This window comes from Pelodiscus sinensis, chromosome 1 (assembly GCF_052426305.1).
Source record: "Pelodiscus sinensis isolate ZL-2025 chromosome 1, ASM5242630v1, whole genome shotgun sequence".
Lineage (NCBI taxonomy): Eukaryota > Metazoa > Chordata > Testudines > Trionychidae > Pelodiscus > Pelodiscus sinensis.
In genome coordinates, this window is record NC_143052.1 from 272,276,093 (window position 1) to 272,293,536 (window position 17,444).

At 42.1% G+C, this 17,444-nt stretch overlaps 1 protein-coding gene across 5 annotated transcripts in view; it reads right to left on the minus strand.

Annotated features, from left to right (window-relative positions):
- Window positions 1-6,197: 6,197 nt before the first annotated feature.
- UCHL3 (ubiquitin C-terminal hydrolase L3) overlaps window positions 6,198-17,444 on the minus strand; it is a 56,606-nt gene continuing 45,359 nt past the window's right edge. For all 5 annotated transcript variants that reach the window (XM_075918887.2, XM_089775438.1, XM_075918888.2 and 2 more), the window contains 3 exons: window positions 11,685-11,760; window positions 7,307-7,365; window positions 6,198-6,410 (listed from right to left, as the gene is read on the minus strand). In XM_075918887.2, the coding sequence (XP_075775002.1) occupies window positions 6,327-6,410; window positions 7,307-7,365; window positions 11,685-11,760 (219 nt within the window). In that variant the 3' untranslated portion in view covers window positions 6,198-6,326. The remainder of the gene's footprint in view (window positions 6,411-7,306; window positions 7,366-11,684; window positions 11,761-17,444) is intronic.

Here is a 17,444-nt window from a genome sequence, read left to right on the forward strand (position 1 = left end):
GATTTCAGGGGTGGTACAGGGCCAGGGGTAAGCCTGCCTTAGCTCTGCTATGCCATGCCATCCCTGGGGCAGCTGTCTGGGCGGGGGGGAATAGAACCCACAACCCTGGTACCCACAACCCTGTGTACTCTCCTGCCCTGAGCCCAGTGCCTAGCTGAGGAAACCTTTACAGTTTTTAAAAGGGACATTCGCTTAATTTACTCTGTCCGCAGATCCACAGAATTCAGGGATCTTTCCTACCAGCAACAGTGTGCCACTGCCTCCTTGGCCAAAAAAAGACCAGCCCCAGCCGAGGCACTGTTGGGTAGGTTATGTGTTTGGACTCCTTTGGCATGAAATGGTGCTAAGTTGTTAGTTCTATTAAACCCTCACCTGCTCTCCAAAAAAAAAAAAAAAAAAAAAAACTCAAAGGAAATCTCTCCTAGGTTTCTCAACTGCCAATGAGTAGGGCCCAGGGCTATTAGGAGTGAGGGAAGACATTAGGACACATATTGCAATGGTTTTTTTGTTGTTGTTGGATCTGAGCAGCAGTCAAAAGGGAAGGCGGTGGCATTCTGTATTGTCTCTGTGTCAGTCACCCTTTCCATTGTGTCTCCAAAGGCAAAAGATGCCAGAGCCAAAATTCCAGTATCCTGTGACCACCACCCGCATTTCAGACATTTTTCTCTTTTAGCTCTCACTGATTCATAGCTGACTTTTTGAACTCCTCTAATTAGAATGGATGGGGGGCTAGCCTAGGGAAAATGGTGCTCTGGGCTAATTTGTATTTTGGCACCTCTGTAGCCCACCCATCCACTCTGGCCCCCCAGCTCACCATTTTCCCCCTCACCTCTGGGACCCACTGCCTCCCCAAGTGCTTAATTTGTATTGAAAGAGGGGCCAGGGCTCAGCCCTACCATAAATTAAGGACTGAGTGGATAGCTAGAAAGCAGAGGGGAAAGAAAAACATATACAAACACCAATTAAACCATATTTTAAGTTTAGAGCCATCAGGAGATAATATAGCAAGATCAAAGACACAAATTTGATATTCAGACACCAGTAGCTACTGGCAGACCCTGAGAGGCAGCAGCACAGACAAGTTCCTCCCCTTGTTCTGCTACCCAGCTCAACAGAGACCAGATATAGAGGTGGAATGAAGAGGGGCACTCCCCAACATCAGCCCTCTACCCCCATTTTGTTCAGCAGAGAGAATGCTCCCAGTGTCAAGCAAGCAGCTTGGCTAGGGACAATTCCAAGGATAGGGAGGAAAAAGGAATAACGGCTGCACAGGGCAAGGAGAGGAACGGGATCTCTGCTCCGAAAGGAGTCACTTAGCAGTTGCCCCCTGCAGTTCGGATATCTTTGCCCTCTGTAGATGCTGCTGCTTGCCTATCTGAGGTTACATCTACACTGCCTCTTTTTCCAGCAGAGAGCATGCTTAGGAAGTGCTCATTAGCAACTTCTCACACTTCATTTGCATATTCTCTGCCAATGCTTTTTGCGCAAGAGGTTTTTGTGCAAAAACAAGCAGTACAGATGAGTCCATTTTGTGCAAAAAAATCCTTTTGCGCAAGATCTGTATACCTCCTTTCTTGAGGCATGAGGATCTTTCACAAAAGGTTTTTTGTGTGTGCAAAATGGACCCGTCTATACTGCTTGTTTTTGCGCAAAAACTTCTTGCTCAAAAACCATTGGAAGAGATTACATAAATGAAGCGCGAGAAGTTGCTAATGAGTGTTTCATTTGCATTGCCTCTTCTGCAAAAAGAGGCAGTGTAGACATAGCCTGACTGTCTGCCTCTAAGCCCAGCTTGTTCTTGGTGACCAAGTTGGACTCGAGTACTAAACTCTAAGCATGATGTCCTCTTGAACAGGTTCTGAGCCACTACACAGTCTGTCCACTTCTAAAACCTACCAATTTCTTTCTACTATATTGAATGTATTTAATCATTAGTGTTTTGTTTTAGGGTTTTAACGGTCCCCCAAAGACACCAATCAATTGGATATCTGAAGAAGGGGAAGGGCATTTTACCACTTATATTGGATAGGATTTGAATTCTGCCCTACAACCTGAACTGCTCATTTGATCAACACAATGGGTATGATTGATGTTCCAGTAGCAAGCTTCCCTACAGTCTCACCACTGTGCTTCAACCCTGGATTACAGAAATCCCCTTAAGCAACAGAAAGGAGTTAATTTGCTTTGTGTGTTTACTGAGGTTATGCACACCCTGCACTATAAGCCATGGATTAGTAGGACTTGAGTTCATGGATACACACAAAGCTTGAGTGTCCCCACTCGTTGGGGATCCCATGGTTTAGAATTTCTGCACTGAGCCTCCCTCTCCCCCAGCCAAGCTCCAGTTTCTGCACTGTAGTAAGCAGATCTGAATCAGACCACCATATCACAGGCTTTCTATCACCCTCCCCAGCTGTGGTTGCTTTCTAGCGCAAATCAGACAATTGCATGTAGATGGAAGGAGGGTTTGGGCTAGAAGGTTAGAATGCCCCGTGCCAATTTTCTTCCACTATTTGATCTGAGGAAGTGGGTCTGGCCCACAAAAGCTCATCATCTAATAAACCATCTTGTTAGTCCTTAAAGTGCTACATCATCCTGTTTTTTGTTTCAGCTAGACCAGACTAACATGGCCACATTTCTATCCCTGCTCTTACATTGCTGTGTAAACATGCCCACGTTGATTGGGGTTGCATAACTGGCAACAGTGATACACATCATAGCGGCCATTGATTTTTGTATCCCTACATTTCCTCCCTCTCCTACCCATATATTCTCTTTGCTGTTTCCTGTTCTAGTTACTCTATAATGTTTCCTCTCTTCTCCCAAAATCTTCTATATTCAGTCTTGCCTGGAGTAAGCCTCTTTCACTGTTACATCCTAACAGTGGACAAGGCCTATCAGTTGCTCCTGAGTTTAGCTTTCTAGAGTGCTGTGCTCTAGTCTCCGGTAACTACATACAACTGTTCTAGACAAAACTATGCCCAGAGATGTCCCCAGGCAGTTTCCCACCTTCTCGTCTATAGAAAGCAGGCACATTCATTGGCTATTTCAACTGGGGCCTGGTGCGAGTAGGAGTTATGATTACATTTCCATTGCAGCAATTTACAAATATAGCATCCTATCAGAAAACATGGTCAGCTGGATAAGGGAGAGGTCTCTATGCAGCATGGTGGTATTTGATACCTTGTATCCTTTAGAAAATGAGATCTGTTGAGAAATCATTGTTTGAAATGTCTTGACATTTAACATTACTTTAACATTACATTTATGCTAATTTTTGTTCTTAATTTTCGATTACTTTTAATCATAGTTTTTCTATAAACAAAAACGTTTAATTGCTGTATCCTATACTTTGCTAGTGGTTGACACAACTTTTGCAAGTGCATCAAGGTTTTAGATTTTACTACAGGATGAAATAAGTTGTAAACTAAGCATAAATAATTTAAAACTAGATCCTACAAAGTACTATGAAGTCTCAGCTCTTATTGTTAAGAGATAGACTAGCTTGTGATAGAGCTGCTAGGCTGAAGGCAGTAAAACTTCCTTAGAAAAAAAAGTTTTTTGCAGTATAGATTAAAAATGCTATACTAGATGTACCATTTTATTGTTAGGAGAGAGAGAAATTCAACAACTTTTACTGAAATATATGCTTGTAAAAGGCATACTTGAAGTTTCAGACTTCAAACAGTTGCAATTGGAGAAACCAAATTGCCAGTCTGGAACTATCATGAGCTTCTTTCTAATGTATCTTATTAATAAATCTGATCCTTTGTATTCAAATCAAATATGAACAGATTGAATTGTTACCATATCTATTCATGCTTTTGTGTGAATAGTATTAGTGCAACTTCACTAAGGGCAGTAAATCATCCTAATCCATAGATCTTAATTATAAATGTAATTTTGACTGCTTCACAAAATGGCTATGTCTACACTCACAGCTTCTTGCATGAGAAATATGCAAATGAGGCTAAGCGTGGAATATCACGGAGCCTCATTTGCATACCTAATTAGCCACCATTTTTGCAGAAGAGGGTCTTGCGCCAGAAGGAGCTGTCTACAATGCCCCTTATTGCGCAGGAATCCCCCCCCCCCTTGCGCAATGCCGTTATTCCTGAAAATAATCAAAATAGCTATAGAGGGTTGGAGACAGTGCATGGCTGAGTTGCAGGGTAGGAGGCGGGGAGTGACAGCTCAGATGGGTCTATGGGGGCAGAGCCGGGAAGCCCAGTGGGGCAGCAGGGTAGTGCCAGAAATGACCTCCCCAGCAAAATCTCTCACCCAGGACCAGTTAGGTCCCAAGGTTGCCAGACCAGGGAGGTTCAACCTGTATAAAAATGAGGAACAAACACTTCTGGGCATCTCTCTCTGACCATTGTAATCACCGAACCTTTACTGGGCTTTGGAAGAAGGGGCCCTGATCCTGGCCCTGATCTTTGGTAAGACAGACTGCTGGAAGCACATGGTGCAGATGCTTTGCTTTGAATTCAAGAGTTTGTAAAGCACAAGTTGTGTATTTTCTTGTAAAAATTTCTCATTTTTATGCTTGCTTTTGTAATTAAACTTATTTTTTTGTATTATCTAATCCATTGTGTTTAAATTGAAGCGTTTGAATAATTATTTCAAATAAGCTGCCATTTTGTTCATTTACAGAAATAATAGGCCTGACATGACATGTATTGTCCAGAGTGGGATGGGCAATACAGGACATTTCTGGTGGGAATATTTAAGATGGGAAGGGGGGTTGCCCGTGAGTATGTTACCCTGCAGTGAATCCAAGGCAGTTGAGAACCAGACTGTTACCCGGTTGTAGCTGGCAGACTGCAGTTTCACACACAGATACTAAGGGTGTGGCTTGCATGCTGGAAGGCCATTGTGAATGTCCCAAGTGTGAGTTACTTCGGCAAGGCATTGCAAGGCACCCGAAAGTGCACGGCCAGGGTAATACGGCAGCTGAGTAATTTAGATTGTATCCTGGTATGTCACAATGAGTTAGATGTACATTCAGGATGCAACTGGGGGGAAAAGCAATGAAGATACCACACCTTCAAGGAATCCTTTTCCTTTCCACAATCTTCTAGATATATTGATGTAATATCTCACCTTCAGTAATTCCAATAAGGAATCTCTCTCTCTCACTCACACACACTCGGTGGCAGTAGAGCAGACTTGCAATGGGACGAATGCAGTATTAACATTTGAACAGAAACATTTCCATGTCATGTGTCTGCTGCTTAAGGTTTGCTTTTCTTTTCTTTAAAGTTTCAGCTTAAAAGATTTAGACATTTTCAAGACTGAGGTCAGGTAAAATACATCTTGATAACATTAAATTGTTTTGTTGAGAAGCTCTAATAGCAGCTTGGGAACAGGGAGTTGGAAACTGGCCAAGGCAATGTCTTGTTGTCAGATGTGTCTTTTGCCATCTTTGTGAAGAGTCACCAAAATCTGGCCATGTTACAAGTCTTGAATAAACAAAAGCCTTCTCAGTTTGCATATTCTTAGTAGACTTGTTGGAAATTAGTTGCTAAATTCTCTTAAGTTTACATCCATCCACACTGATTGTACTTCATTTCCCTATGTGCTGACCATACTGCTCCCATACCATTACCACAGAGCAAATGAGAATGCTCTAGTAAGAGGTGATGAACAGGACATTTACTGCAATTGCCTCTCCAGGCTGCAAGAGACCACTGTGGCACCAACTGCAGGAACTGTGTGTATGGAAACTCTCTCTTGCTATGCTCTTAATGCTACTCCCTGCTGATGCCCAGAAAACTGTACCCACAATTAAAAATATTAAACTTCATGTTAGAGCTTAAATTGCCTGGATAAGAGAAACAGTACTATCTTTATGGGAATGTCTTTTCAATAACTGTGCATTTATAAAAATTTTAATAAACTATTTTTGGGTGTGTGACTGCCCTAAATTCTTTAAGTGTATTGTTACTTTATTTTGATTAATTTATGAGTAGAAAACAGTTTTAAAAACCAAAAGTCCTACATTTGCATCTCGGTTGTTGTTTATTAATTTACAATGTGCTTCCTGATGTGTGTTTGAATGTGTATGTTCAATTCTGGCCTTCCTCAGGGAATAATTCAGAAAAACTGAAAGGTAAGACTTAAGTGCATGAAAGATCTTTGGTGTGTGTATATGTAACACTGTTTCAAAAGAACTACTTTAGGAACAAGCAAGATGATGCAGTAAAAACAAATTCAAGATTTAATCCATGTATGCTTAGGTGAAAGTATCAAAAGTCATACATAATATGGCAATTATTTTTTTTTTTTACAACACGTTAGTGGTGCAGCTTTTCCTAATAAAATAATTAAGCTGCAGAAAGAGCAATCGCATTAAATCTTAATTCTTCTGGGTCACGTTCCATGAACTTCTTGCAAACTTCTACTGCATCCTATTTGAAAAAAAAATATATGAAAGCATACAATCACTATTTATTATATAAAGCATGCTGTTACTAAAAAAAACAAAAAATAATTGGCACATGAATTAAATACAGTACAATAACTATGATTTACAGCGCTTATGTCTATCAGGATTCTTTCACTTCTGCACAAACTTTGCCAATACAGGCAGTCCCCGAGTTACGCGGATCCGACTTACGTCGGATCCACACTTACGAACGGGGCTCTCTCGCCCCAGAGCTCGCAGACAGCGGGACCGCCCAGAGTGCAGCAGTCCCGCCACCTCGACCTCCGGGACGAGAAAAGCTGCTCCGGGTGCCCCTGATCTGCTGGGGACCGTCTCCAGCAGACCAGGGACACCTGGAGCAAAGCCAGGGAGGCGGAAGGGTCCCGCGCCTCTGAGGCTTTGCTCTGGCAAAGCCTCAGCGGCGCGGGACTCCGCCGCCACTGCGGCTTTGCTCCTGGTGTCAAATATTGTGATATTTGACAAAGACTATAAATGCTGGACGAGAGTGCACTTTTTGTTAACATGACATCTCAAATTATAAAAAGTGAAAAACAAAACAGCTACTCAAAAGTCCTCAGACTGGTCATTTCAGGGCTCCCCCATCATGTGGGCTGAGAGCAGCAAGACCATATGAACACCTCAACATGAGAGAAAAAGCAACCTGATCTTTGGATATGGTAAACTTACAAGATTTCTGCTCAAATAGCTCTTGTCTGCCATATTAAGCTGTTCTTTTACACACAAAAGCATTTGCATGGGTATTCTGAAATACTCCTGGTTGAGAACTTTTCTTTTTATCTTTCCCCTCACCCAAATACATACACAGGAAGTACATAACATTCGAGTTACATAAAACTTAAAGAATTTTTCTATTCTTACCTCTAAAAAAGTGTCATCACTAGTTTGCCCATGGTTTATTGGAAAAGGTTTGCGCCCATCTGTTGGAATACAATCAATTATAAAACATAACTACGACATGAAAAAGTTGTCAGTTTTCTCAGACAAGAACATAAAACCAAAAAATTAAATGAGTCCCCTCCTTATATAAGAATATGCCACCAAGATCAGCTACTTTTCCACAAATTTAGCATATTAATTATAATATCCAACTATAAAGCAGTTTCCTCCTACATCAAATCTTTCAATAGGAATACAGTATTACAATTAGTGACAGTAAATAATGAAACACATTTTAGCTTAACGGAGATTTTTAATACACAAAACCATTTGCTCAAAGAGGAAACCTTGTGTTCTGATTATCTTGTTACTGGCAATGTTTTAAATTCTTTGGATTTTCCAAATAGGCTACTGGGGGAAAAAGTAGTTACTGAGTGCAGTTAGCTAAACAAACACATACAAAAATTGTTTACCTGTACAGAAAAAGTTCATTGAGGTAAGCTGCTGGCAGTTGTTTACCTTGCGTTCCACAGGTAAGGCCACCTGCAGCTCCCATTGGCCGTGGTTCAACGTTCCTGGCCAATGGGAGCTGTGGGAAGCAGCATGGGATAGGAAGACGGGTGAGAACTGTTAAGCTTAGCACGTATACAGACCATCTATCGTTTTAGAATACGTTTTTACTGTAATGCTATTGTCCTAAGAAAATATACTATGCTTTTGTGCAACCACTGGTAAATGTTATCAAGGCCCCTGAGAGAGAGAGAACTGCAGGCACTGGATTAAAGTCAGGCCTGCTGGGATAAATACAGGGGATTGTTAGGGAATGTAACCTAAAATTCTGATCCTGTGGCAGAAGATCATGGGTCCACAGACACAGTGAAAGATGATAGTTAAGACTTGAGAACTAAAAGGAAGGAGACCTTTGAAGGGACAGAGTTGCTGTTAAGCCTAGTATTGTGAGGTTTAACACTATGGCTGTGTCTACACTGGCATGAATTTCCGGAAATGCTTAAAACGGAATACTATTCCGTTTTCAGTTTTTCCGGAAAAGGAGCGTCTACATTGGCAGGCTGCTTTTCCGGAAAAGCCCCTTTTCCAGAAAAGCGTCTGTAGCCAATGTAGACGCACTTTTCCGGAAAAGAGCCCCGATCGCCATTTTCGCGATCGGGGCTTTTTTCCGGAAAAAACTACTGGGCTGTCTACACAGGCCCTTTTCTGGAACAGTGTTCCGGAATAAGGACTTATGCCCGAGCGGGAGCAGAATAGTTTTTCCAGAATAGCGGCTGATTTTGTACAGTAGAGCATCGTTGCTTTTCTGGAAAGTCAAGGACCAGTGTAGACAGCTCGCAGCTTATTCCGGAAAAGCGGCTGATTTTGCAGAATAAGTAGCCCAGTGTAGACACAGCCTACCTGTAGAATTTGGTATTTCTCAACATTTTACTTTGTTGCTTACTATACAAATATTTCAAGCTACTTATGAAAAAACTATGAATGGCAAAGTATATGATAAGGCATGATTTTTTTTCCATTTCCAGAAGTGGCCTATTGAACTTGCCAGGCCAAAATTTTTCTAAAATAGTTCTCGAATAGTTTGTTAGTTCTCAAATAGTTATTTTAATCTGCCATAATTTCTTTGAATTTGGCAGTACTAATTTATGATTAACCTAAAAAAGTAGGTTCTTATGCAATATAACGTTAAAATATTTTTGTTTACTTTAATGACTAACCTCTCGTACACAGCAGAAATGATTCAAGCTGCTACTTTTAAATAAAAATCCTCAGCACACTGCAGAAAACAGAACTGAATATATTTCACAAGTTATGTTTGTATTGACTAGATGCATTTTGGCACAAAAGTATTTGAATTTACCTATGAATAGAATGTTTTTGATGGCAGCAATATGAGCATTTAAGTTCATGTGGCATTCCATAGCTTGATGCTTGCCAAGGTCCTAATATTTACCACAGTGGCCAAAGCTGATGACTCAGCCAAATTATCTGAACAGATTTAGAGGAATCACAAAGATTACAGGTTTTAGATGTGAACAAGAGAAGAGTTACAGATTACCAATTTTCTTATTTCTCCATGTTATATCTTTAATTTCTTATGGTGGTGCATTAGGGTTTTTGTGAGGCTATTATTTATGTATTTGTAAAAAGTGCTGTTAGCATGCTGCCATGTGACTGTATCATCAACATCTTACTAGGAATTTAAGAGACTAGTCGACTATCCAATAAGTAGAAGCTTATCGGATAGTTGACTAGTTGCTTCCCCCATCTTGCTGCTTCTATCAGAGAGAGGCAGCTATGGGGGCGGGGAGCAGGAGCCAGTGCTGGGAGGGAGCCGGCTTAAAATCCAGTTCCCCCCCCAGCAGCGGCTCTGTGTGTGGCAAGGGAGATAGAGCCATAGTGGAAAACAGCATGAGTGGGGACTGAAGCAATCTCGGCCCACCCTGCTTCTGCTGCAATTCTGCTTTTGAAATGTGTATTTCAAAAGAAGAAGCCCCATAGCAGAAAAGCTGAATTCCCCCTCTGGTCCAGCGCTCCCTACAGGGTTTCTGTTCTTGAAATGTACAAGAGCTCCCCCCCAGCCTCTTGTCCTAACTTAAAGCAAGATCAGGATTTGGTTGTGCCAAGACAGCCAGAAGCCCCAAGAAAAGGACAGTTTTCCATAACTTGTGAAGGGAGGAGATGCTATTTGGAAGGATGCAACATGAGAGTGACCAATGAGGGACAGTGAGCCCACAAAGGAGAGCTTTCCTGCAGTGTCCACTGGGGACAGCCATACCACCAAGGGAGTGGCCAGCATGGCTGGGTTCCGCCATCTTGCCTGTCAGAACACCAAGTAAGTAGCCCTCCTGCCCCAAACCCTTTCCCCCTTCCTGGTCCTCTGCCTCAGTGCTGGAGGGAGGGGTAGAGCAAACACCCCGATAGCTGGGGGGAAAGAGGGGGGAAGATTCGTGCTGGATGGGACCGGCCCATGGTCCCCCCTCCCTCTGAGTCGCTCTTGCTCCCCCCAACCCTCACTCTTGTCCCCCACACCCTCACAGATCCCCAAGGCTCTGCCTTGTGTCCTGCACTCCCCAACACTGATAGCCCCCTGCACTGAAAGACATGGGCAATACTGGGTAAGTCTGCTGGTTGACAGAATAAAATATAAAAGTAACACTGACACAGTGACTCAAAACCTGAGAGAGGAGAGTTAAAACAATGGGAGGTTCTTTAATTCAAACATCACATTTTGAAATTTCAAGTAAAAAGTTACTGGTGCTGCACTGTCCAGCTTTTATTTCACTATTTAGTTTAAGCCAATAGCATCACAAATATAAGCTCATAAAACACATTTTATGCAGAACGATGTACATCAGTCATGACATCAGCTGAGGGTGAGGATTGTTAGGTTCACCTTCATATTGATTCAGCACCTGTCCTTTATACTACATTTCCCACCAAGCTATTTAAAATGTGAAAGTGTGTTCATTAGGAATATGTTTTTAAAAGGTTCGGTAGTCAGATGACATATGGCAAGCGTATTCTCACTCTACAACATTGGAGTGATCTGCATGGCTTGTAATTTTCATCTTAATCCATTTAAAACTGCTTTAACTAGTTTTCAGAAGTGTCTGCAGCAAAATCTAGTTGCCCAGCAACATGCTTTAGACAAGAAGCATTATAGGCTGAGCAGAATTTAATGGTGCTCAACCAGCACAGAAGCAAATAGTTAGAAATAATTCAGATGCAGAAGCTACTGCTCAATGCAAATGAAGTATTACTTATTAAATATAAAAAACTTTTTAACATCTGCCTGCCATAAATGAGTTGCAGATCATTAATATCTGTTAGAACACTATTCTTCACACAGAATATTTTGATTCTTGCTATCCTGGTACTGAATAACACGGCTATAGCTCAATTCCATAATTTACACTATATTGTGCGTGCATGTGCATGTGCATGTGCGTGCGCACACACACACACACAAATTCAGTGACATTAATCAGAGAAGCCAAATCCCACCTCCAAAACCAAGCACCCCGGAACAGGAGTGTTTTCTTGAATAGGACCAAAATAAATCAGATTAGTTTCCAGAAATATTAGTTTAGATCCTGCCCTTTATTTCACCTTTATATTACATATACCTTATTTTCTTCTTGTGGCGGTGGGAAGAGATAACAGGAAGAATGTTTAATTATTTGGCAGAAAGACAAGAAATAATTATAATACATCTAACACAACTTGAATCTGTCTTAAACCAAAGTCAAACTATCTACTGTAACTTTAATGGTAACATTATTGATTGCAACTGACAAGATCACCACACTAATCTGTTTTAAGAGAAATGAAATAAAAAGTATCTTACCTAATTCATAGAGATGACTGCCTACGTTAACTAATGCAATAAAGTGAAGATCTACCTTTTCATCTATGCTTGGTGCCTGTAAGAAAAGAAACATAAATATCCAATATAATACTATGTACACCAAATCACTTATGATATTAAAAATACAATTTCCCAATATAGAAAGCATGTGACCTATAAAAGGAGGGGACTTATGTGAGATGCCCTAAAAGCTAGAGTGGACTGATTTTAAGTGAAATTATTTAAAAATCACCAATCAATCATCATCATCATCATTTATTTTATTTTTTTTGCATTTGTATTCTAGGATTTTCCCCCCTAAATATAGGTTGGTTCTGTTTGGTCAGTAACCATTTAAGCATGTTGACATTCAACTAAATATCATTTTTACACTAAAAATGTAAAAGCTAACCTGGAGGATATACTTAAAAAAACAACAAGAAGTTTAGTAGCACCTTAAAGACTAACAAAGCCTGTGGCTGGTATCATGAGCTTTCGTGGGCACAACCCACTTCTTCAGATGACAGAAGCGGGCTGTGCCCATGAAAGCTCATGATACCATCTACAGGTTTTGTTAGTCTTTAAGGTGCTACTGGACTATTTGTTGTTTTTTAAGTTTTTCCTGTTACAGACTAACCTGACTACCCCTCTGAAGCAGGAGGATATAGTGTATATCTTAACACTTATTTAAGCAGTTATATACTTTAACTTAAAAGTATGTGTCTGAATAAATGTATCTTCATACCGCTACCATCAAGGTTACCTTATTTTAGATAGGGAACTAAAGCACGAAGGGTATGTCTACACTACAAAGTTAATTCGAACTAACAGCCGTTAGTTCGAATTAACTTTGATAGGCGCTACACATACAAACCGCTAGTCTGAACTTAATTCGAACTAGCGGAGCGCTTAATTCAAACTAGGTAATCCTCATTCTACGAGGACTAACGCCTAGTTCGAATTAAGCAGTTCGAATTAAGGGCTGTGTAGCCACTTAATTCGAACTAGTGGGAGGCTAGCCCTCCCCAGCTTTCCCTGGTGGCCACTCTGGGCACCACCACGGAAACTCATCTGCCCCCCTCCCGGCCCCGGAGCCCTTAAAGGGGCACGGGCTGGCTATGGTGCCCGTGCCAGGTGCAAGCCTGCCAGCACCCAGCCAGCAGACCCTGCACCTGGCATGGCACGAACCAGCTACCCGCTGCCACCCAGCCCTCCGCCTATTCCTGGGACCAGGCTGGCGGCTCCCGGGAGCCTGCCCGGGTCCGCAAGAGACGGGCGCCCACCTGGTCTAGTGCGGACATCGTGGACCTTGTCCACGACCTCCGCACTAGGCACAGGAAAGTGGCTGTCTAGGGCAGGAGAGCTGCCAGCCTGGCCACCCAGGAACAGGTTTGCATGAAAATCAAGGAGGTCCACTGAGACCCCCGACCCTGAGCTTAGAATGTCCGTCCTGGGTCAGACCAAAGATCCATCTAGCCCAGTAGCCTGTCTGCCGACAGTGGCCAACACTAGGGACCCTGGAGGGGATGGACGGAAACAATGACCAAGCCATTTGTCTCATGCCATCCATCTCCAGCCTTCCACAAACAGAGGCCAGGGACACCATTTCTACCCCCTGGCTAATACCACTCCATGGACCCAACCTCCATGACTTTATCTAACTTCTCTTTAAACTCTGTTCTAGTTCTAGCCTTCACAGCCTCCTGCAGCAAGGAGTTCCACAGGTTGACTATTTGCTTTGTGAAGAAGAACTTTCTGTTGTTAGTTTGAAGCCTGCTACCCATTCATTTCATTTGGTGTCCTCTAGTCCTTCTATTATGGGAACTAATGAAGAACTTTTTTTTATGCACCCTCTCCACACCACTCATGCTTTTATAGACCTCTATCATATCCCCCCTCAGTCTCCTCTTTTCTAAGCTGAGAAGTCTCAGTCTCTTTAGCCTCTCTTCATATGGGACCTGTTCCAAACCCCTGATCATTTTAGTTGCCCTCCCCTCTCCCACCCTCTCTCTTCCCCTCTCCCACCTCCTTTTCCCAGTTTCCCCGAGTTTTGTTCAATAAAGAGAGTTTCTATTTTTGAACACACGTGTCCTTTATTTTGTACATCAGGAAGGGGGGCTAGGGTGGGTTAAGTGGAAGGAGGTGAGGGAGGAATGGGGTACGAGCCCCCGATGGGGAGGCTCTATGGGCTTCTTGGGGTGGAAGCTCTCCTGAAGCCCCTTGATTGACCCCCCCCCCCTCTGGAAGGCAGCCTGCGGCAAGTGCAGCCGGGCTGATGGCTGAGTGCTGTGATGTGCTGAGTGTGGGCACTCAGGGCACTCCAAGCCAGGACTGCTTTGCAAGCGGGAAACCCCTGAGAACTGTCTGTCCGGGGTGGGGGTCGGGTCCCTTTAAGCATAGCCCTCGGCTAACCTGAGACAGCAGCTCCACGCTCTAAGTCCTAACCTGATGCCCTGCCGGCACTGCTTCCGGCCATCCTTAACCTCGGTTCAGGGTCCACTCAATGTGGACATGCTAGTTCGAATTAGCAAAATGCTAATTCGAACTAGTTTTTAAGGTCTAGATGCACTAATCCGAATTAGTTTAGTTAGAATTAACTAATTCGAATTAAGTTAGTTTGAATTAGTGCTGTAGTGTAGACATACCCAGAGAGATTAAGACCAAAGTTGTCACATTCAGCAATTTTAAGTTTCCATTTTGAGATAGCAGAGGGTACGGTTACACAGCAGGGATGAAGTTGAATTCAACTATGCAACTTCAGCTATGTCAATTGCATAACTTAAGTCGAATTAGCTTAATTTGGCTTTTGGCACTGTCTACACAGTAGGAAGTCGAAGGAAGAACCCTTTTTTGACTTCCCTTATTCCTCGTGAAATGATGGTTCCACGAGTCAGAGTAAGTCACTGTCCAGCTCAACATTATTTCGAAATAAAGGCTTGTAGCATAGACACGCACTATGTTATTTTGGAATAACCTCAGTCTAGACGTGTCGTAAGTGACTAAATCCTAATTTTTCTAAGCATTTTATCTAGCGCTTTATATGTTCTGTGTACCAGATCCCATTAACTTAAAACTATAGCTTTGTGTGCTTAGCACTTCTATAAATCAAGCAAAGTATTCTAAAAGTTAGGAGTACACAATTACTGACTGCCTGTGAAAAATCTGGTTTTAGATGCCTAGAATCATATAACAACGCTGTCAGAGGGAGAGGCAAAAAAAACTCAGTTATCTCGGAGAACAGTCAACTGCTTTATTCATGAGACTATCCTTACTTTTCCTGCAATCCCAACCCCATTTCTAACTTCTGCCAGAAATGGATGCAGGGATCCTATAGACAAGAGCCTCATTCATCCATTCACTCCCTGAGCCCCAAATGTCCTGTGTGATGAGTGAGGCAGAGGTCCTGTGGAAAATACATGTTTTTTTTAATTAAAGATTGTATCATCATGCATACTCAACAGGGGTCTGAATTAAAGTTATACAGGTAACCTTAATTCTGGCAGTTGCTGACTTCTGAGGAATTGATTCCTCAACCGTAGTTTTTCTGCTGCCACTGAATCCTGGTGGCTAGAAGCCACTAGCCCTTTACACATCTGTAGGCATGTGACAGTTCTCCAAAAAAGGTTTTACAGTAGACTTCCGATAATCCGGCACCTTTTGGACCTAGGTGGTCCCGGATTATCAGATTTGCCGGATAATCAGGAGGTCCGATACAGCTGCACAGCTTAACAGCTGGCCAGGACACAATCTCCCTCCCTCTCCCCTCCACTTTCCTCTTCCCATCGCCTCTGTGCTGTAACCTGATCCTTCTCCCCCTCCCCTCTGCTGAAGCAAAACGCTCTTCTCCATAGTGTAACAGGATCCCACTCCCCCCCCCCCAACCTTATGCTCCCTCTGGTTACAGCCAGCGTGTGTGCTAAGTGGCAGGCTTTTTAATCAGCTGGTCAGGAGCGCTTAGCATTTTTATGCCGGTGTATCAGGAGTGCCGAACAGTTGGATGCTGGACTATCGGAGTTTTACTGTATTTTTGGAATTTAACATACCCATCCTATATAAGCCAACATAATTTATCATCTGATAGTTATTTTATGTACATGTTATTTAAGTATGAGGTGGAGCTATCAAATGGTGTCATAAGCGTGTTGGGGAAGTAAAACAATGGTACCCAAAAAAAGAAATTGTCTTTTTGTGTTGTTCTAGGAAAACTGCAACATGACTGTAACTATACTTTATGTAGTTTCAATTAATTTCAAAATCTTAGTGTGGTATTCGTTGTACAGTCCTTTGGAAGAAGTGGATACACGGGTGATTCTGCACATTGTATGTACCAATTTAATTTTGGGGTATCTTGGTATCAAAGGACCCATAGTAATCAGGTCAGCTGATACGGATTCATGTATTTGCCATTCGTGTATTTTAAAAAATGGAAAACAGGGCTAACATGGAGACTGAAATAGGCACCATTACTAACACAGCTGACAAGTATTGCTTCATACCTGTGCATGCAATTTGTGACACACTCACTCCGGACTTCTGCAACGTACTTCCTGCTATACACACATTAACAGCGTGTGATTCTGTCTCATCCCTATTTGGTATTGGGGAAAAAACTGTGTTAAATGATAAAACAAAAAGGAGCTTACTGCTTAGGGGATCTTGCCAAATTGGAATTTTTGCAGCAAAGAAATCTGGGGCAGCTCTGTATTAACAGAGCAAAAAAGACAAAGAGAATTGGGAGGGGGCATGAAAGGTGCATCAAGACTGTAACTGGTGATGGAGTGACATAAAAGACTGTTAACAGAAAGTTATGCAAGCCATTGAAAATGAGAACTAAAAAGCTTCAATTTGATGTAGCTGAAAGACTGAAACATGAGGTCACAGCAATTGGCAAGGAAGACAATTTTAGTTGCTTCATTTTGTATGCACTCAAAAGGGAGATGTGGGGTGTTAGGAAGATCACAAAGCAGGAGATCATGACCTGATCGTAAGTCTTAGCAATATGGAGAGAGATGACTGGTTCTTGGACAACTGTAGAGCCTCTCTGATTATGTGGAGTCAGAGATGAACACCTAATAACAGGCTTTAGTAACTGAAAGAAAGGTATTATGTGAAAACAGTGAGAATAAGGGATATTTGCAGTGAAACTTCCAATAAATAGAGACCTGCATGGATACAATTTTTTTACCTGCATTTCCAGCCGTGGATAACTGTGGATATAAAGTGGATATTTGCAGATTTGCAGGACTCTACCAATAGACATCTAAAAGTCAACGTAGCTGAACTGAAACCCACCTCAGTTGGCTAGCTTCAAAAAGGAAAACTACACAAAAATGAGGAAGCTAATTAAAAGTAACAATCATAACAGTAAAATGTTTGCAAGCTGCATAGATACGGTTTAAAAAAAACACCAAAACAGAGGTGCAAACTAAATATACATACCTCAAAAACACCCTCAAAAAACAGTAAGACGACAACACACAAAAAATCACTATGGCTGAACAGCAGAATAAAATAAGTGATCAGAGACAAAAAGGCATCCTTTAAAAACTAAGTCAAACCCTACACAGGAAAATGTAAAGGAGCATAAACTCTGCCAAGTCAGGCGTAAGAGTATAAGGCAGGACAAAAACGAATGACGGACAACTAGTAATACAAAGAAAAATTAACAGTAAAAATGTTTTATGTACATCAGAAGGAGGAAGCCTGCCAAACAATCAGTGGGGCACCACTAAATGACTGAGGTACTGGAGGACCACTCAA